The sequence below is a fragment of the Ipomoea triloba genome, chromosome 1, assembly GCF_003576645.1.
Source record: "Ipomoea triloba cultivar NCNSP0323 chromosome 1, ASM357664v1".
Taxonomy (NCBI): Eukaryota; Viridiplantae; Streptophyta; class Magnoliopsida; order Solanales; family Convolvulaceae; genus Ipomoea; species Ipomoea triloba.
In genome coordinates, this window is record NC_044916.1 from 26,490,215 (window position 1) to 26,512,190 (window position 21,976).

The 21,976-nt window shown below is 34.4% G+C and overlaps 1 protein-coding gene across 4 annotated transcripts; it reads right to left on the reverse strand.

The window, feature by feature from the left end:
* Positions 1 to 279: 279 nt before the first annotated feature.
* On the reverse strand, positions 280 to 16,844 carry LOC116019935 (putative callose synthase 8). Of its 4 annotated transcripts, none has more exons than XM_031260344.1 (41): positions 16,544 to 16,844; positions 14,575 to 14,675; positions 14,255 to 14,376; positions 14,049 to 14,130; positions 13,843 to 13,953; positions 13,524 to 13,643; positions 13,233 to 13,325; positions 13,053 to 13,144; positions 12,754 to 12,880; positions 12,024 to 12,161; positions 11,797 to 11,873; positions 11,548 to 11,716; positions 10,539 to 10,664; positions 10,322 to 10,439; positions 9,504 to 9,832; positions 8,991 to 9,043; positions 8,842 to 8,902; positions 8,278 to 8,359; positions 8,119 to 8,168; positions 7,763 to 7,849; positions 7,521 to 7,655; positions 7,335 to 7,429; positions 6,396 to 6,480; positions 6,146 to 6,306; positions 5,920 to 6,043; positions 5,719 to 5,813; positions 5,504 to 5,639; positions 5,190 to 5,341; positions 4,600 to 4,706; positions 4,386 to 4,508; positions 4,228 to 4,296; positions 3,988 to 4,141; positions 3,778 to 3,880; positions 3,534 to 3,653; positions 3,343 to 3,413; positions 3,073 to 3,156; positions 2,647 to 2,759; positions 2,332 to 2,561; positions 1,180 to 2,028; positions 826 to 1,011; positions 280 to 737 (listed from the first exon to the last, which is right to left on the reverse strand). In XM_031260344.1, exons 1-41 carry the CDS (start codon positions 16,773 to 16,775, stop codon positions 507 to 509), a joined length of 5,793 nt encoding a protein of 1,930 aa, XP_031116204.1. In that variant the 5' UTR covers positions 16,776 to 16,844; the 3' UTR covers positions 280 to 506. The 4 variants fall into 4 exon arrangements, with proteins under 4 accessions (XP_031116204.1, XP_031116196.1, XP_031116211.1 ...); XM_031260336.1 differs by having other exon boundaries at positions 3,343 to 3,458; XM_031260351.1 differs by lacking the exons at positions 13,524 to 13,643; positions 13,843 to 13,953; positions 14,049 to 14,130; ... (1 more) ...; positions 14,575 to 14,675; positions 16,544 to 16,844 and having other exon boundaries at positions 3,343 to 3,458; positions 13,053 to 13,140.
* Positions 16,845 to 21,976: the final 5,132 nt, after the last annotated feature.

A 21,976-nucleotide genomic window follows, 5' to 3' on the forward strand; every position in this document is an offset into this window, starting at 1 on the left:
AGAGAATTGACAAATTTTTCTCTAATTCTTTTCTCCTCTTCAATTATGACATCCCTATTTTCCTTACAATAACTTGTTAAATCAAGTTTTAAAAGAATTACAAATAATATATCGAGACTAAAGATGATTATAGTTAAAGAATAAACATTAAAAAGTACTTTCATATTAAATACACATGTACTAAATAATATTTTAATAGAGTTCAATAATTTTTTTTAAAGCTACAACTTTTTTGAAGTGTTAACGGAGTTAAGGACTGAAACAACTACCCAGAAACAATTTTGATTGAATTGAGGATCTAAAAATGCATTTTTCCCAATGAAATATGTATATTGTATTGCATCAACCTCCAAAGGTGACTATCAGTGGGTTCATTTACAATATAATAAATCTTATGAATCATGATCTATAAATCTATCTACAGCTACAACAATTTGACTGCACATAACAGAATATACTTCATCTTTCCCTAACTATACAAGAAAAAATATTGCGCTGAGATGAACTCATTTTCGTTTCTTCTTCCCATACAGAATAGAGTCAATCTGCAGGCTCCTGTTGAAAGCCTCGTTGAAAAGAAAACGTGTTTGGAAGGCGGAAATGATTGGCATCCAAGCCAGGCAAGCTAGAGGAGCAAAGATAACTACTCCCATTCCATAATCATAAGCTTGAGCAAACACCTGAGTGAAATGCCATAGCCCGGTTCCTTCAATCATCGGTCTCACAGCCTGTGCAACCTGTGAACCAGAAAGTAATGATCGAGATTTTGATTTATCATCAAATTTTAATGTTTAGGGAATAGGGAATATATCATTGCAATGTTACCATTATCAAGCCCCATCCGGTTGGCAGAAACGCTAGACAGCAGACGATCAAATCTCGCACTGATAGATCACAGATGATTGAGAGGGTTATAATTGTAGACACAACTCCCAGGAAAAGCAGTGCTTTGAAGAGCCGGAAGGCTAGATGATAGTTAGCGCTGAGAAAGTGCCTCCCAATACTGACAGCCTGTGTATCATGTTCAAATGATCGATAACATGAATGAATATCCGAACAGGGTATGATTAAAATGAACAATTTATACTATAATGGTATCGGTTAAGGAACCTTTGAGGTTAACAGCTATCTGCATAAAAAAATTGGTGGGAGAAGGAGAATTGCAGGATAGAAGTTTACCTTGACCAAAAGGAAAATCATGACAATGACAACCCATGAGAGCAAATAAACAATGAAATTTTTATTGTCCCCGGATATATCAAGGTGATAGACCAATCCATATTGGTAAATAAAAAATCTTAGAGAAAGAAGTATCTCAATCAACCGAGAAAGCAGCCCTGAATGACGGAGATGAGCTTGCTCGTCATACCACCATGACTGCCAACTTTTATCCTGTTGGATTCCTATACCACCTTGCTGCTGTATCCACTTGTTCCAATCTTTCCAGTCATCTACTATCTTGCCCCAGTCAAATCCAGAGGGATTAAATAGAAATGGTGCAAGCAACCAAGTCATTGACATGAACCAGACTGCATAAGTAATCAGTACATAAACCATGGTGTTTTCGTATGCTCGTCTAAATAAATCATAAACAATCAACAGAAGCAGAAGCTCAAATCCTTTTATAAAGTGGCTCCGTGAGTATAATCTATAGTTTTCAGTGAAGCTTGCATGAAAAACCACAACCTTGCGCCCAGTTGGCCTATACTTGGCACCCCCATGGAGGATTGTTCTACCAAAGTAGTGAGATTTGGTACCATATGAAAATGTAAAGAATACAGCAGCTAGTTGCAGTTGCATGAGCACAAAATCTTTAAGTGCATTGAGAAACCCTCTCTCCAGCCCAATCTCTATAACCATTGGTAAGCCTGTCAAGAGCCCAAGCTGGATAAATGACTGTGAGGCTAAAGCCGTTTCAAGTGATTTTAAGTTTTGCACTTTTGCCTCAATCAGAAGTGCTTTTTGAAGACCGCTTAGGACTAGGTATAACTGGCCGTAAAGGAACACATAAATTGTTATCACTGATATCTGCAGAAGTTTTATCATAATAATGATAACAGATGTTAAAGATTGAAGCAGCCAGATATATCAATGAACAAATTAAAACTTAAGAGCTTCAACTGAGAAATGATTTTTTTTTTTCCATTTAAGAAAGTATCGTAATCTAGAATATGGCACTTGAATTGGCTTAGATATTTTATGAAAAGTATTCACTTCAAAAGATGCAACATACTTTGAAGAGGTCAAAATTTGTAAGTATAACATCAAATTAAATGGAATTTCCATGCTTGAAACGCAATAGAAAGGAGACATTTGGGATTTGACTATTACCAGGCTGTTAAAGTAGAAACCTATTGTTGTGAAATAACAAGAGAGCATCCGAAAGAAGTCAAATCGATGTCCAAGGCGGTATATGTCTCGACTAATTGTTTGCTCACTGTTGCCATTTGCTACTTTCGCTTCAAACTTTGAGATCTGGTTGAGTCCTACATCACGACCTTTGCCAACTTGCATATACTCAAGATATGTAACACATCCCCGGCGTAGTGTAGTGTTAAATCCTACATGTATATCCAGAGATTATTAATTTAAATTTAATATGACTGAATGATGCCAAATAATATTTCGAAGCAAGCCAGTTTCAACCTGCGAAAACATCCTCACTCAAGTTAATTGTTTTTGATGCTTTGCTTATGCCTCCCCTTGTCAAGTGAAATATTCTATCAAACAAATCAGGATGACCATAATGGAACCTGACCCTGTATTTGATTATGAAAAATGAAGTCAAATAGTGAAAATGAAAAATAATTATTTATCATATGTAGAAAAAAAGTTTAAGTAACGTTTGTTATGATTAACAGGCAGAATATGGATTTCTTCAAAATAACTGATGGTTTAAAAAAAAAAAATTTACAGAAGACCTTGTTGATTGAATGGATACTTGCATTATTGCAAAGGGAATATTGACCTGAATTTTAATTTCTAGAAAAAAAAAATTTTATTTCTGAGATCTGGTTTAGCAGTATTTTCTCTATATCTTCAGAATAAGCATGCAAAAGCAAGGGAAGTTACCTGAGTGGGTTAGCTAGAAGTCTTTGGCCAATTGTAACAAAGCTGGTTTCTTGATAGGACATGAACCAAGCTAAAGAAGAAACACTGCAATCACGAAAGTTTCTACAGTTATAACTACAAGATTAAATTGATTTCTAAATACATTATGAGCTCTTAAAATGTCTAGTTTTGTGTGAAGAAAAACCTTCATATTACTGTTTAAAGAAATATGGCATCTATTTTTGCAAATCCAAAACAAATTACTACATTTTCAAGATTTTAGATAGTAACCTTCCAGTAAATATATGTTCTCTCATGCCAATGATCGTGGGAGGCCTATGACCTCGGTTATTCAGAAATTCCTGCAAGATATTTCTCATTTTGAGAGCTTCTTCCATATAATTATCCTGTCAGGGCATGTTATTAGTACAAATTTGTAAATCTCTGATTCCAAAAGCCAAAAAACTTAAGGCAGTGAATACTTGGTTCATGTCGATTGCTTGGAGAGCTTCCCCGCGTGTAAAAATTATGGCATGATTTTGATTCTCTGGTTTGCCTTCTCCAATATTTGGTGAACCAGGGAGTTTAATGCGATACACCTCCTATAATATAAAAATGGAGTTATATAGTGACTATAACTAAAAGAAGTTTATAATGATAAGGCATTTCTTGATTAACTTTTATTTATTTTTTAAATCACTGACATAGAATTGCAGATGCAGTTACCTGGTCAAAACCGTTGATAGCTTTAACCAGTATAGATGAATAAGTTTTTTGAGATTTTCCTTCTTCTTTCTCTTCAACATATGCAACACGGAGAGAAGGATACCTTTTGAGCAAGAGTACCAAACAGAGAAGATGTTATTCCAAGATCTTGTCCTTAGCCAAGAATTATATGTGCGTGTGTGTGTCTGTTAGATTGCATTCAGAAAATACATTTTCATCAAATCAAGTATGTCTTGTGCCTGTGGGTCTCCGGAGGTCTTTTGAGATCCAAACATTTGACAGGAAACAACATGAGTAAATTTCATGTCTGCTAATGCTTCAAGTTGAGCTGCTAATCTGTCATTGTCATAACCTCTAAGTATGTCTGCATAAAAGAGTTTGGATTTAGGAGACCAAAAACACACACACACACACACACAAAGAACATGTAGCAAGCAGGTCCCAACAAACCATCATTCTCAGCCATGTCAAGAAAAGCTTGCAACTTTATAGCTTCCCTGTAGTACATCATTCCTCGCACTGTTAAAGGAATAAAGAAAATATTACTATGCATGGTGAAAGTAGTACATCTTCAGATTAGAATGAAAATGGATATCAATGAACTGGACCTGTCCTGCTTAGAGTTTGCCCTCGAAAAGATGCCCATTTCCTCAGATCTTCCTCATAAAGGTCATCATTGGATTCATTTGATATTTCCATTCCTATACGTTCTGAAAAGTTTTCCCATTCATCTGAATAGAAGAGTCAAAGTTAGATCCAATACAATGAAAGAGAAATGGTTTTGCACCACTCAGCTACTTAAAACAAATTGTATGTGCCAACCTGGATATATCTTCTTCATATAGAAATTAATGGACACTCCTTGTTTGCGTGAACGAAGCTCTTTTGATGAAAACTTAACTTCTTCCATGTAGTGTGGAGTCAGAATGCTGTAAAGGAAAAAATAAAATCAGTACAACAGGTATATAAAGGGTTGAAATCTCTACAATTTCAAAACCTATCTTTCTAAAGATGACTGCTTGAGTTTCCCATAGGAGTGGCCCTTATCGACCACGTAAGAATTTGACATCTCAGAACAAAGATATAGTTATTGGCTCCATGTGATGATAACTTTTTTTCTTAAACAAGAAGTTTTCATCAATTCAACCTGAAGAATACAGACAATGGCCATTCTCTAGTGGCAGCTTTGCTATTAACTGAGCACTAAAACTACCATAAAGAAAATAGATTGATGATACAGTACACAAATATTAAGTGACATGCCCTACTACAAAATAATTACACATGTTTCATGAATTCAAATATTCCCAGCTTTACATATAACATGAAAAAGCATGTTCTAAAATGATCCATAAGTAAATAGGTAATTGTCAGTACAAAAACAATAAACAAGTGAAGTGCTAAGATTTAACCTGAAAGACAGCATGTTGCGTACTTTTGGGGCACTTGGCATGTCCATAAATAGAGATGTGGCAAAAAATGAAATCCGTCTCCGAGCCTCCAGGTTCTTGGGCACATCCAATGCTTTATCTTTGATAGTGAGCAGCAAAAGAAATCGTTTGATCTACCATAAAACTTAAATAAGTTTTTGTCCATGCTTTGCATTTTCCATTTATTATAATTTAATAATACAACACTAAAAATGGCATTTATTGAACACAAATGTAGAAAGTATTAAATAGAATTATTTTATTAGGAGGCAAACATAAGAAGTAAATTGAAGCACCTTTTCCATTATGGAGTCAGTATCTGGCAACGGAAAATGGATACAGCGCTTTGATGCAAACAGTAGTGGCTCAATTGGACTAGAAAAAATTTCAGTTGGCTCCTTTTCTTGTTCAGCCTGAAGTGAAGCCAGTACTCTGTATGTGATCAAGAATTTAGCAGACAATATGAAGTTAACAATCTCGATCACTTGCAATGAGAATCTTAGCATCTAACCTTGAACCATTTCGCATCAAATCACTGGTTACGAGCTCAAATATATCTTGGAGTACCAATACTACCGTGCTATGGTGGTCTTCATTTCCCTCAACCTTGATACGGCAATTTATGTTGACATGAACAGCATTAGTCGTTGGAAAAAATGAACAAGTAAATCATCTTTAGTAAAAGATTAACTGAAATTATGTGAAAAATTACCAGAAGTTCAACTAACTCGATACATTTCTCATGTAACTGTGGTAGTTCACTTATCTTTAGGTCCTTAATAAAAGTTGATCTTCCAATACTCTCCTCAATTTCAATGAATATACTAGAAACAATCCTGAAAGGCAGAAAGTCATGATAGTCTACAACTAATGAAAAAAAACAAGAAGAAAGAAGCCAAGTATCATGTCAACTTTAGATTACTCATTAGATGATGCACCTTCTCTCCAGGTCACCAACAACAAGGATTTCTAGGATGTCTTTCAGTAACTCATAACACTCAGTTACAACCAGGTACATGCAGGTGTCCTTTTTAATCTTTTTCAAAAGTTGTGCATCTTTTCCCACAAAATCTCGGGCTATACAAAGTGCTGTTGAAAGCTAAAGATGAACAATGAACCATAGGTTTTAAACAAATGTTAGGAGAATTACAAGTAATTGAGAAAAGAATTCCAAAATTTACATGGTACCTGGTTTGCTAAGAGGAATACAGGCCAACGAACCCGGCCTAAGAATAACTCTGATGACACAGGTATTTTCATCAAATCCACCTCCCTGTTATTAGTGAAAGATAAAGCCATGTTTAATGATATTAAGAGTACTGGGCAATTCTAGTGAAGTTACATTGTGTAGTCCCTCTTTGCAGGGTTGGTGATCTCTCTTCATGGAGTTATTGGTCCTGAATTGTTTGGAGGTGTTGTATTTGGTTGTTGTGCAATTATTTGGGATATTGTATTTGCTTGTTTCAGTGAGCATATTCATCTGTTAGAAATCTTATTAATTAATTAGTTAATTCCACTAAAGGTCTTCCATATTTGGTCCTTGACTTCAAAATCAACTACATTTAGTCCTTGATTATTGAAAATTCACCAAATTCATTCTTTTGTTACCTAATTTGTTGGCTGGCCATCAAATTTGAGGATAAAGTTGTAGCTAGTTTTCATATGTAAGCACTTTGAAGCTTTCATTAGTTAGTCTAAAGCATTCAAAATCCCCAAATTGAGAATCAAAATCAAACTCCACATGTACAAAGGGTGGAATGGAGTTTTTAATAGAGAGTGGAGTCTGATTTTGACTCTTAATTTGGAAAATTTGACTGCTTTAGACTAACTGACAAAGGTTTCAAGGGTACCAAAGTAAGGAAATTACAATTTCATCTCGAATTTGATGGCCAAGTGGCCAACCAATGGAATTGGTAACAGAAGGCTGAATCTAGCAAATTTTCAATAATTGAGGACTAAATGTGATTGATATTAAAGTCAATAACCGCAGATAGAAATACTTAATTGTCATTGGAATTAATTCTTAATTCCTGTTGTAATGTAATACATTGTATACTTACCATTTCGAGAAAAAACACTATTAAAAGTTCAATGTAAAACAAATAAATCTGACAAGACATTATTAACCTGTTGCTAATCAAGTCCTCTTCACGGAAGCTATAAATAATTTGGTTCCATACAAGAGCAAAGTTCACAACACCATTCTTCTCATTTCCTGAAGCCTGAAATTTAACTTAAAAGGTGAACAACTTTGGAAAAACAGAGTTGGTAACTGAAGTAGCAAGTTCATTTCAAAATTTAACAAGACATAACCTTTTGAAATCTCTGGTGGAATAACAACCTTTTTATTCCATTCGGACTGTCTTTTGCTTGTGGTGGAACGAGATACTTGTTGAATGCAGAAGGCAAAGTGTGAAATCTGCTTCTCAGCATTCCTAAGGTCCTAATCTGTGTTGAGAAAAGAAAGAAAGAAAGAAAGAAAAAAAAAAAAAAAAAAGGAAATGAGAAACTTGTTGTGACAGATTTGGAAAGTAATCAAATATGGAGTTACTTACTTCACCAAGGTGGCGCAGAATTCCATACACTCCACCAAAAACAGAACAATAAACAGAATACCAGATTTGTGCATCCATGAAATATACCTGGACAAAAACACCACTAAGTATGCCAAAGAAAACACATTATGCAATAAAGTTCATCTAATACATGAGGACTATAACCACTATAAAGATTGAGAATAGAGACACATGAGGAACAAAGGGTTAACTATTTTTGGCTTCTTTAGTTCCAATATGAGTTGGTCTTTAGCCCGTTTAACGTAAGGGGTTACAGTTTGCAGGCATCACTTTGAGTTTCAAGCATAGTTGACTAAATCAAGTTCAACATAAGAGGGATTCTTATAGAAGCTTACAAATATAATAGGTGCCCATATAGCAGCGATCGCTCCACAATTATTCTTCACTGAATGGAGAAAATTCATTCAAATGATCTCAATGAATAAAACTTTGACTTGAGCCTTGAGTCATGCAGGAAGCAAATAAAATAGTTGATAAAACTAGTAAAGTAGTACCTTTGGGGAAAAGCTCATGCCAGTCATAACCTTTAACCCCAATCGTCATGATCTGTCTTGTAGGTGATATAAGTGGTTTTATCTGTATACAAACAATTTGATTCTGAGATTCTACTTTACATTCCTATGCCTAAGTGCACATTGCAACTGACACCGGTACCATTCCTAGGTCATTGACCAGACTATTGCGCACTGCACATTCTGAACTTTGTAATAATATGTATAACAGCCAAAGGGCTGATAAGCTGATAAATATTGAAACCGTTTTTAAAAACACATTCCTAAATGTTAAAAAGGATGCGAAGGAAACATATGTTTCTTTCGGATTAACTACACACCTCTACTGATCATAAACTCTATTAGCTGGGACATGCTCTCCATCTGAGTCCAAAACAATTTAACAAGAAATGCAGCACATATTTACATGAGCCTTCAGAACCAACAAAGCATTTAGATAATGCATGTGTTTTCCCGCTAAGTTGGCTATTCGGATTTCTTAATGAATAGTAGAATGTGATATATATCTAATTTGAGATTTTCAGAGAAAGATCTGGCATCACTCACCTCAAATATATAGCTAAATGTGAGTTTGCTGAGCAATAACAAGACCCAAAAGAGTGTATACCTACAAGCAAATATATACATACTTTGAGAAGCCCATCTAAAGAATACTCCAGGCAAAACAAGCTCAAAGTTAAGGATACAAGAAATACTTCAGAATTGAGAGTTGGCTTTCTTGCATTCCTCGTCCAACAAATAGTCTAGGCTGCATGTTGCAAAGGAACAAAACTGGGTAAGTGGTAATGAATATTCCATTATTACTACGGAAAATATCTAAGCCACCAACAAATTATGACAGGTATGTGGGTGCAATAAATAATAATAGGTGTAATGACTCCATCATCACAGGAATAGAAAGTCATTGTAAACTCGTACAATTCATTTGGCTTCTCATAACTAGATTAGGACTCAAGCAACTATAACAGTTTGAGACGGCAGATGAAAGACTTCTTTAAAAGTCAAAGATGATTGATTTGCTCATTTTTCCTATACTGAACTTCTGCATTATATAATTTTCAGTATATCACATAGATTTGACATGAACTGTAATTCTGTAAAGATAATTAGTTAGAATAAAATAATAATATCTGGGTGTAAGATTGCACCTTAAATACCAATTTGTCTTAACACATTGCAACTCATGGAGCAGGGTAATTATTTTTTACCTGTGTCCACCAAGACAAAAGTGTGCATACACGGAAATTGGAGGTCTCAATGTATTTTCCAACCGCAGGCACAAGAAACAGAATTGTGTCAAAAGCGTTAGTCATCAAATAAAATGCAACTGCAACCATATAGGAGGAATAACACCACTCTCCAAGCCAGCTTCCACCGTCTGTTGAATAACAAGTATATTTTCGTCGAGAATTTGCATAAAATATTGGAAGAATGGTGGTCCATATCATAGCAACAACCACCTTCAGTAGACATTTTGTAGTTTGAGCAGAGTCCATTGTACTTCTTGCTTTCCATGTAAATACAATGTCCAGAATAGCTGCAAGAATGGGAACCTCTTAAGGTTCTTCTGTTTTACATTTTGACTACATAATAAGCCACTAAAAATGCTTAAATAAAGAACAAAAAGGTAATGAGAAATAAAAATTAGAAAAGAGATATTGCAGTTTTAAGGTAAAAAAAAGAATCAAGAAAAGCTAATATATAAAAGATAAGTATGACAACTATCTAAACTTTTCATGCAAAAGGGGTCAATTATAATGTTAACATGAACAGCGTCCAAACATATAAAACTATCATGCCCTACCAATGTGAGACACAGATTTGGGTGGTAACGTTAGCACTCATTCACTCTTATTTTAAGAATAAGTCTAAAATACCTGTGCTTAAAGTGCTTTTTCATATAGACATTTATTTTTATTTTTATTTTTATTTTTATTTTGAAAGCTAATGAAGATCTTTATTTAGTTTTCCATCGAATACATTTCATTTAGAAAATTAACCATTTATCTACTATGAGAAATCATACCATGTACAAGTTTAAGGATGGCAGACGTAATGAAGATACTCATAACATCCTCCAGTATTGCAGCATCAAACACTTGTAGAGGCGACTCCAAATCATGAGATGCCATAATTATCATAGCCTAAATGGAATAAATTAAAGAAGATAAGGATAAGGATAATAACTTAACAAGTGTCAGTAATTTGGTTAACTATAATAAGACAAGGAATTGTAAGCACACCTGAAGTGAAAGGATAAGAAAGTTCCATAACCTATCAAAGCTTCTAAAAATCTGCCAAAATGAACGGATCTCCACAAAGTTTGTCTTCCCTAACCATTTCGGTTTCCGTGGCTCTTCTTCTTTCAACTAGAGATCACCAAAAAGAGCTTTGTGAGTAGTGTGATCTAAAATTACTAAGGGTGTGAGTTTTTAAGCATGAACCTTATTTAAATTTTTCTGCATCCCACTATCAAACTACTATGACAGCAGTGTAGTATGTGGTGGAAGAGAATAAACAATACTTTAAACACCAAAGAGTTTACTGTTCTTTTCCACAAGAATCAATAATAATCAACTGAACAACTAGGTTAAAATATGTGATTGTCACACACAAGGATCATCTCAAATCTGTCCCTTACACTTCAACTAAGATACGAACATAGTACAGTTCACTAGTAAATAGTTTTAGGCATAAAAGAAAACAACAGTAAAGCTTATGACATGGTGCAATGTCAGCACATTTTTCTTGGTTTTGACACTCAAAACTTGATTACTTAACAAAGCTGGAAAAACTATTTTGGAGGGAAGGAGAAGGAAAGAAACAAAATTATGTTATAAGACTAACCAAACAAGCTGGCAATTGATTTTTACTATGGAGTATTATTTATTCTTGTCCATAGCCACTTCAAAGATATAAAATTCTTATTATGTAATCAAATTCTTCAATGAGGAGACAATGTTTACATTTCCCAGAAAATTATCATTGAGTTCTGCAGTTATATAGTGGATTTGTATCTTGCAGAGCTGTAAAGCAAGGATATTTCTTTTGGGAAATTAAAATAGTCATTGATTAAACTGCACCAGGACTTAGCTTAAGAATGCACATATGCTACAGTTTAAACCATCAGTCTGCTCTAGGAAGGCATAAAGACTAGTTAAAATTAGTACTTATTTGGACTGAAACAAAACCATAGATGGTTTTACTATAAGAGTTTACTTATCACCAGCATTATCTAAATGGTATACTCACCCCCATTTCTTCATCTTCATTTTCAGCTTCATTTGCATCATTTTTTTTGTCCTCAACATTTCCAACTGGACTCCGAACCTTTTCCACTTTCTGATCTGGTACAGATTTTACACAAAAGAAATCATGGTCCAGGCGCATGGGCCAACCTATTTGGAAACAATCTGGAGACCTGAAAATTAAGCAATGGGTACCTCATAACTAACCATATTTGGCAGTTATAACAAGAAAAGAGATATACTGAAAGTTTACCAGAAAAACTCATTGAGATCATCATAGTTCCTCCAGGTTGAATGATCAGTTGTGCCATTTTTGTTTTTCTCGGCTTCCTTAGGTATTTGATGGAAAGGAAGAAACCAAATTAGTAAAGACTGAAAGATGGACTGCACTCCTGCTATCCTTTCATATATACAGAAAAGCGGGTTGCAATCCTTTTATAAAAACTGTAAGATGGATAGCATCCAGGACTTTACTGGTACCTTACTTATAACTTCGTATATTGGTGAAACTACATTGTTAAGAAAGGACTCATATCCTCCTCCATAAGCTGGCATAAATTTTTCTCCAGTTGTCATACTTACAGCATCAATCAACATGCTGTGCAATTCATAGGCCATCTAAAACAGAGATAATGCATGCATGGCAATATCATTTAGTATTTATATAATAGTTACATCCAACAAAAATTCATATAATACTTGTGCTGCATACATGTTCAGCATTTACAAATCATTCATTTTTTTTTGCATAAATTGCAAAGATTAATAACTCTATAAAAGTTCATGTTAGAAGAGACTTATCATTTTGATACGCTATCAACATAAACCATTATTTTCATCTTAAACAATAAAATTAGAGGAACTGAATGAGAACATTTGTAAGAAAAGAATCAGAAATTGAGATCGAACTTCTTTTCCCTGGACAAAAAAACTGATGTCAAGTTCTGAAATTTACAAGTGAGAAGGAAAAAGGAAATGTTATGGAATGTACAAGTAATATTGAACCTAAATATATTAGGCAGCTTGGAGATTTATAAGAATTTTAGTAGGTAGTCATATGGAAACTTGTTTCCTTATAAGAAGTCTTCTAGCATGTATTTATAGGGCTCTGTATTCTATTTTCTAATATACAATATACAACTTATTCAGAAACTCTCTCTTTACTTTCGTAACAGGAAAGAACAACAATAGCACAGGGGTCTCAACTTACATTGTGAAATATGTAACATAGGCACTCTGGCATCAACCTTAAATTAGCAGCCTCTCCCCATATTAGAAGATAAAGTCCTATATATAAAAGTTTGTACTGCAGGGCCTCCTGTTTCAGGAATGGCAGTCTGCATTATGTTGAAATAAGAATTGCAAACTGTGACCAAATCACAAACCAGAAGACCAACATTTATGTAAGTAAATAACAATTTTTTATACCGAGCCTGCAGGTAGTTGCGGGGTGGAGGTGGCGAGTGAGGCTGTAATATTCAAAGCACAGATATAATGAAGTAATCTTACCTAATGCTGCTGTTTCTACCCAAGAATTTGCACCAATCTGAATAATTTTTGAAGAACCTCTTCATGAGCTCATCAATAGCAAGATCACCTGACTAATACAAATACAAAAAACAAAGTAAAATAGAATTAAAAAATTAAATAAATCAATTGAATACAAACAGTGAGTCGCACAGTTGATACCTTTGGAACTAATGTTTGCTTATGAGCTAGCCTGATATTGATGTTAGCAATAAGAAGAATTAAATGCTCTCTCTGGTTGTCAACATTTCCTTTCTGACATAAGAAAGACAAATTGATATTCAAGGATATAAGAAAATAAAATGTTTAGAGCAATCAGAACTGACAATATCTTTGTTAATTTGACTAAGTTGTCAAAATATGAATATAGAAATGCATAAAGATGAGCAAGTTCTTTTAATTTCTCTCCTTTTTATTTGTATTTCCTGAGGGGAAGGGAAGGGGTTGTATTACTTGAAATCCAAAGCAAAACTGGAGCCAATCAAACAAATCCATGTAAGCCAATCGTCTTCCACATTCTTCAAGGAAGGGCAAACCACGAATATTGCGAATAGCAGCAACAGCAGCTTTAATCTGCAGAAAGTTTTCAGATTTTCAAAACTTATCCTATCATCATATAGTGATCAAGCCAGCTGCAGAGAGCTTATAATTATCGGGAATGCCAAATTAGTGTCTTTTACTTAACTAATTGGATGTTAACAGCTGCAGCAATAAGGAACGCAACACCATAATGGTTACTAAAAACAATCTGATAAAATAACTAGAAGCACACCTCTGGAAGTTGCATAATTGGATGATGAACCCCTCCCTGATCAAGAGGGAGGATGTTATATGGCACAAATAATTCAGATTTAGTGTCAATGCTCTCATTGTCAGCAAGGGCCTATTAACAACATAGAGAAAACAGAAGAAGAGAATCTTTCAATTTGATGGAAAATTTTGCTTCAAGGAGAACTAAAAGAGAAAAGAGAAAATAACCTTAAAACCTGCTGCACTGGAAACTATGCTCAATACTTCAAACAAAACTGAAGCAATGGCTCGAGCTTTGGTCAACTTCTCTCTACAAAAATAGTCCAGAACGTAACATCAAACTATTATACAACAGAAATAATGAATTTGATAATTCCAGAAACAAAAGTATGTAGTTTGAGAATGTAATTTTATGACATAGTAGGAATTTTAACCTATTCTTAAGATTGGAATCTCCAACATGCTTGATGATGTAGTTTTTGAACTTATGATAAACGCGTCTAAGTTCACGCAGATCACTCCTTTCCTTCCTTTTCCTAATAGTGGTTTCTTCATCCTATGGATCATAGCAGAAGCATTAGATGGGACGGAACAAATTAAATTCATCGAGATGTAGTGAGGAAAAGAAAATTAGAAAACAGGACAAGTAGGAAGGAATTCAAACAAGTAATGGATTTGGTTAGTGTATAGATGCTGTTTCCAACAATCTGCGTGAAGTAATTCAAAAGAGCAGTGAAAATTAATTCATACTTACATGTTCAAGGCGTTGAAGAAGAGCAGTCTTGAATTGTCGTACGCCTCGTCCATTTGAATTCCGGTCCAAGTTGTGGGCTACTTCAAAAGCATGGAACCGACCTGTTCGTTCCTCAAACTTAAACTCTCATGCACTAATTCATCGAGTAGCGACCTCCATAAATGAATATAATGCATAAAATAAAATGCTTGCTTGTGTTAAATGTATGTTAATACACTCCTAGCTTCAATTTGGCAACCCAACTAAATTGGTTAAATTATCAATTTGATAATTAATGTTATATAAGTTTAATTCTTGGTTTATTTTTTTTAATACTACTGACTCTATTACAATGCAGTATCTGAAGCACAAAGAATTAATATGAGCTCGAACCCACCCCTTTCCATATGGGAATGCAACCAAGTGCTACTAGACCACAAGGTCTTGGCAAGTTTAATTCTTGGTGGGAGCAATCTATTCGCGTTTTTTTGAGTTGAGTTAATCAATTATAAATAATTTAGACTAATTTTTCTTAATATTGTAGTTCTTTAAATCACAATGTAAAATTTATCCGGTACAAAATTTTAAATAGTGACTACAAAATTTTCTTCTAACCTTAGAACTAATCATGTTCTTTAATTTAAGGTGTGTTTGGAAACCCGGAAAATGATTTCTGGAAATCATTTTCCAGGTTTTTTGTGTTTGGGAAGGCTAGGGAAAACATGGTCAAAGGAAAACAACCCAATGGTCAATGGAAAATGAGGGGAAGTCATTTTCCAAGTCCTCTCCTGGGCATTTCTTTCCTCTTCTCCTCTTCTCTTGCTTTTGGCTTCCAACACTCATTTTTTCTTCTCGTGCCATTATCATCTTCCTATCATCAAACCTTTTCTTCCTTTTCTTTTTTTGTTGATTTATTTTCTAAGATCTGAAAACATTTTCCTAATTTCTGAGCAAAATGAACTGATTTCTACTGGATTGAAAAACAAATTTCTGAAACCAGTCCACCGGACTGGTTTACGAAACCAGTCACGGACTTGTTTGTTGGCCGTCGAACCAGTCCGTGATTGGTTTCGTAAACCAATCTGTGGACTGGTTTCGATTGGTTCCCCAAATTTTTTTTTAATTTATTTATTTTTTATTATGTTTTTGAGATATTGTGAATTTTTTGTTATAAATGAATGATTTGTGATATTATTGTGGTGATTATTTTGCATTTTTGAATTGTATAGATGGATAATAATTATGTTCGATATTTATTTATACAATTCTGTTCATTTTCTGACCTATTTTCTGGAAAATGAAACAAACACAAAAAACAAAGTTTTCTGCTGTGCAGCCAAACACAAGAAAGGAAAATGATTTCTAGAAAATGACTCATTTTCCAGAAAACATTTTCCAGCTTTCCAAACACATCCTTAATTGGAAAAAAATGACTTAGGACTTAGGAGCACTCAAAGAAAACTTGGACAACCAAATATTAAACTGAAATTATGAATAAACCCAATGTAAATTTTAGAATTTAAACTCAACGGCCTATCTTTCCTCCTTCGACACTATAATTATATAGAAATAAATAATGAGGATTTTATAATGCTGCATCCAAGAATTATACACTATTTCTATTTCTATTTCTTTATTCAAACTATTTGTTAACACGTACTAATTGAGTCGTAATGATAAATTATAAAAATTAAAAAATCTTTATTAAGATTTTAAAAAGGAGAGAGAGTAAATGACATATTTGATCTTATTTATATATCAGACTAAATATTCTTATATTTTTTATCCCTCTATTATTTTTAAAATGATAATTTTTATTCATTTCATTAACTCTCTATTGACTTGATGACTAGAAAGTTATAAGTTTTAACTTTTGGGAAGTCTATATAGCCATCAAAATATATAGGATGAGAGATTTACTACACAAGCTGCGGCTAGAATTATGAGTGAATATGTAGAAGCTAATGAGGAAAAGAAAATGAAAGCTTACAAAGATAGGCTACACGAGGCTCCTCGAGTTGAATTTGATTGGCGACACGAAGAAACCTCTGAATATCGGAGGCCAAAGTGACGGGCAGCTTTTCACTGTCAAAGGGCTCGGGGGCATGTTCAGGCCAGTAAGTGATTGATCTTGTGATGAACGGCCTGTCGCTGCCGCTTCTGTAGCTCGTACTAGCCCCCTCATCACCGCCGATGGGCTCTGCAACAACGATCTCCGACATGCTAAGCTACACACACAATTCAAAACCAATAACAAATTAAACTAACTCTGATCTTCTTGTTGTTGCATGGGCTTGAGAGTATGTATGTATAAACTAAAAATGGGATCTTTAATTTGGTGTATATACATACATATGTGAGCGCGGTTTGCTTTTCCTTGTTGCTTTTTGGGATATCTTTTTTGCTTTTATTTGCTTTTTGATTGATCTTGAATATAATGGATGTGTTAACGTGGGATGGAGTACAGTTGAAAGGGGAATTGTTAATTGGCATGAGTTTCTTTAATTTGGCGGGTATTTTCTTAGTGTATGTATGTGTTTAAAGTGGAAATTAAAGCCAAAAGTTCAAGAATGGGGCCGCCCATGGGGCAAAGTGGCAAACCCATTGTTCACTTGCTTAAGGAATCAAATTGTGAATCATCCATCGTATAGTAGTATATACTTAGGATTTTGTTTTTGCTTATTACACTATTTTTTCTTCTTTTACTTTTTTCATGAAATCTTAGGCAAAAGTAGGGGTGTAAATGAACCGAACGACTCTCGAGCCACTCTGTCAAAAATTCGGCTCGAGCTCGAGCGGATTCGTTTTGCAATCGAGCTAAGGTCGAGTGTAAATATTTAAGGCCGGTGGCTCAATATGAAAGAGAAAGATAACTGTAATTTATTTGGAACAAAATGCATTGAGATCCTAAGCGATTAACTACTTGAACTACAATTTGCTCACTCTCATATTAATGTTTAAATATATTTGTCTATCTTTCCTATTAAATATAAAAACTTTCTTTCATTTTTCTACTATGATTATATTAGATAATTTCAAAATTGGCAACCTTAATCTTATTAGTTAAATAATTCAATTTGTATGATTCATTGCTAGAAACCAATGTCTTTATAGTCCGAAACTCCAAATTGAAATGAACTTAATACCCTTTAAATTTAATTAATTAGTATCGATTTCAAAACTTGTAAATGAAGTAATATATAAGAACTCTCTGAATGTATGTGATACAATAACAGTTGGGTTTTTAAACAATCAAAGTTTAATGTGACATCAAGAGGTCATTATATTGCATTTGTTATGAAAACTTACTACTTAATAAATCAAGTTTAATTTTTTTTTTTTGAATACTACTAACCCTATTACAATGCAGTATCTGTCCATAACTACTTTTTCAATCTATTGAAGCACAAGAATCAATATTGACTACACTAAGGCTCGAACCCACCACCTCCCATTAAAGGGAAGAGTTTGATGCCACTGGACCACAAGGTTCTTGGCAAATCAAGTTTAATTAATTACTATATATGGTTAAACTTGGCATAGTGAAAAAGCTACTTTTAATGCTCAATTATTTTGCCTGCACATGCATGTTGATGTTAATATATGAAGTATTAGTGCTCTCCTAATTGTCTTCTTTCACCAGATAAAAAGGAGATGCGAAGAAAGTTAGGAATGAGAGGAACTCTGCGCGCGAGTTAGCCAATAAAGATTGGGACAGTAAGTAATTGGTCAAAAATCTTTATAGGTGGAAAGGTTGTTGCTTTCTGGGCCAACTTTTTTTTTTTTTTTTTTTTTGGGTTAATAAAAAACATTAAAATGTGGAACCTTAATGGGTGGTTTGTCTGAGAGGGTGTGTGGGGTTCATCAGCTTTAGTTAGTCTTGAAAAAAGTGATGAAACTCTCATGTACATGCATGACTCCATGCATCACAAATGGAAAACAGACAGAAATTATTTTTTTTAAAAAAACATACTTTTTGTTGTTTAGAGGAATTTCTTCCCTGTTAAGAATAAGAATAGGAATAGTTAGTCATGTCAGAGGCAGAGGCTTATGTAATTATGTTACAAAATCAATGTTTCTGCCGGCCTCCAAGATAGTAAAGTGATAAAAAGTGTGTTAATGTTTATTTATTACCCCGTTAATCCCATTTTACCTGTATTATTAATTATTTATTAATCAAATTAATTCTTTTTTATTATTATTTACTTTTTTTTTAGTTTTAAAATTGATATTTTTATATTTAATAATACTTTTAATTTAATTTTTATATACTAATATTAACGAGTTAATACCTCCAATGGTCCTCCGAGTATTAGCGATATACTAGTGGTGGTCACTCGTCTTTAAAACGACCAGGATTCGTCCTCTATCTTTTTCAAAATAACCACCCGAGGTCCTCCGTTAGGTTGGGTGTCAATTAAACGTTAATTTTTGAGGGCAAAATTGACATTAAAATTATTTCATCGTTTAAGCTATTCTCCGTGGCTGGAATTTACCCAATTTCCTTCTCCAAAATCAATTTCCTCCAAAATGAAGAACTTGACCGCTAGCCCCTTTCTCCAAGTTGGAATCTGCAAAATCAGACCTACAAAGTACAATTCCATTCTTCTTACAATCATTTGAAAGCCCTCTCTAAACCCTCAGTCGCCGCTATGGGAACGCCGGAAACTTCAAGGGTCGGCGGCGCGTTCGACTGCGACAAGCTAAAGCAAGGGAATCTAATGGCAATCCAGATTATATGTCCAAGTTGGAATCTGCAGAAACAAAGCTTCACGAACTAAAGTCAAATATGGGTAAATTGGGGAAAGAAGCTTCTGCTGCAATGGCTGCTGTCGAAGCTCAACAACAAAGATTGACCCTTCAGCGACTCATAGCCATGGTAATACTGTCCTCTAAGGGTCGCCGGAAACTTCAAGGGTCGCTAGACGATGTCGGCGGCGCGTTCGACTGCTCCATGGTCTAGGTCCGCCAAAAGGAGGATTCGTGGAATTCTATCATCGCTGGAGCCGCCACGGGCGGCGTCCACTCCCTGCGGCAAGGTCTCGGCGCCTCCGCAGATCTACGTCGATGACCCTATGGCACCCCATGTGAGCCTCGGCGCCTCTGCGAATCTACGTCTTCCCTGTCCCCGATCGCATATTGTTCGGAGGAAACAAAGAGGAAGAGAAGAAGAGCAGCGACGTGAAAACGGAGATTCTGGAGAGCTTTGATTCGCCCATCCCACCAACATTCACTTAAAGTGAAATTCCCTTCAAATTCAAAGGTAAATTTTTAGTTTTTATTGTAGAAAAATTGAAATTAGTTTTATTATGAGAATCGGATTCAAGGCTTTAGTAGAATAATAGCAAATGTATGTTGCCTTTCCCATCAATAAAAGGATTTTTGCAATTTTCAAACAGCTGAGAATTTGTAATTTATCTATTTGCAAATAAATTTGATTTCCAAGAATCTTGAATACTGTTCATCTTGGTCATTGCTTTTTGAGTGAATGTTCATGGTATAATGCTCATGCCTCTCAAGTAAATTAGATGGAAGCTTAAGAAGACTTGCTTATATATCCATCTTCTTATGGCGTACATGAATTGTTTGTCATTGCTACAATGGCGATGGGGTTTTTTTCATCCTCATCCATGGCATAAAATGGTCCATCCTCATACAAAGCCTCCTTTGGCAAAACAACTTGAAGAACTTGAGCTTAGGGCTGACAATTGGGGAAAAATAACGCTCTCAACTGGAAAATTTGAGCTTAAACATCAAATACATGGAAATGACCAGTTTGCCCTCATTTTTAACGTCAGTTTGACACCGTTTCTACGAGAGGACCACGGGTGGTTATTTTGAAAAAGATAGAGGATGAATCCTGGTCGTTTTAAAGACGAGGGACCACCACTGGTATATCGCTAATACTCGGAGGACCATTGGAGGTATTAACTCTAATATTAACATTAAAATTATGAAATTAAAAAATAAATTATAAATAACTTCAGTTAAGTCTCATTATGTTAATCAAATAAGGTACAAAATGGGACAAAGTAGGCACTCTGTATTTATTATTACGGAGTATTAATTATTATATAGAAAAAATGATATTTTTCTCCTTGAATTATAGACTTATAGCACTTTTTCTCCTGAGTTATTCACCAAACCGGACACTATAGCAACCAAACTGAAATTGAAACAGTAAAGACGGTTCGTGTTACAATTCAGAACTTGAAAAAATAAAAATAAAATAAAATAATTGTTGAATTTCGACTATTTTAAAATCGAATTTACACAAATAAATAAATAAATTTTGTACCAACGGTTCATACCGAAACTGGAATCAGAATAAATGCGAACCGGAACCGAACATATTTATCATTTACAAACGGCGTTTACAACCGGTCCACATTGGTAATGTGCCAACGATCCAAAAATAGTAAGAAATAAACTGAGAATGTTGGTTGAAAAAATCTAATGTTTATTGTCCTCTATTTATAAGCTTTGCTGTTTATCAAAAAAACTTTGCTGTTGGTCCTTGAAAAGTCTTTGTTGCTTAATAGAAGTCATAATACTTTAACCTCTGCCAAAAACCTTGTGGTTTAGTGGCACCCGTTTTACACTCCCACATGAAAGGGAGTGGGTTCGAGCGTGCTTCAGTAGGTTGAGAAGTTCATACTACATTGTAACAGAGTCAATACTTGAACCTCTGTTCTACTGTATGCCTGTAATAGCATTGTTATCCTTAAAACACTTCCATTGTTTGGAAAGTATGGTGTTAATTAGCAATTACTCAGCTATAAACTATTGTTGTTGGGCAAAAACTTATGTGAGACCGTCTCACCATGAGGAGGGTCGAGTCTGGTCGGATCAAGATACAAATGTAACACTTATATGCACAAATGCCATACTTATATGCTCAAATGTAATACTAATCAGGAATAAAATTTTTGTTACTTATTAGGGTAAATATAATACTTTTAAGGGAAAATACAATACTTTTACATTTCGATTTAAAAGTATTACATTTTTCCTCAAAAGTATTATATTTGCCCTTATAAGTGAGAGACACTTGTCAACATTACTTATTATGAAAAATGTATTACTTTTTCTTTTATAAGTAACAAAAATTGTATTTTTGATTAGTGTTATATTTGAGCATATAAGTGTGAGATTTACACATATAAGTATGACATTTGCATGGTGCTTTGATCCGACCCGACCCGTCTCACGAATAAGGATCCGTGAGGCAGTCTCACAAGTGTGACCCTTGTTGGGTAGTCTTGCTATTTAGTAGACTTCTACTACTAATCCTTGTTTTCTAATGACTTCAAAATGAATTTCCTTATACTTCATCATGCAATGACCAAAATCTAAAATTCTATCTATAAAATTTAAAAATTGGGGTTTCAAATCTTTACCTATATTATAATTTGCCTCATAA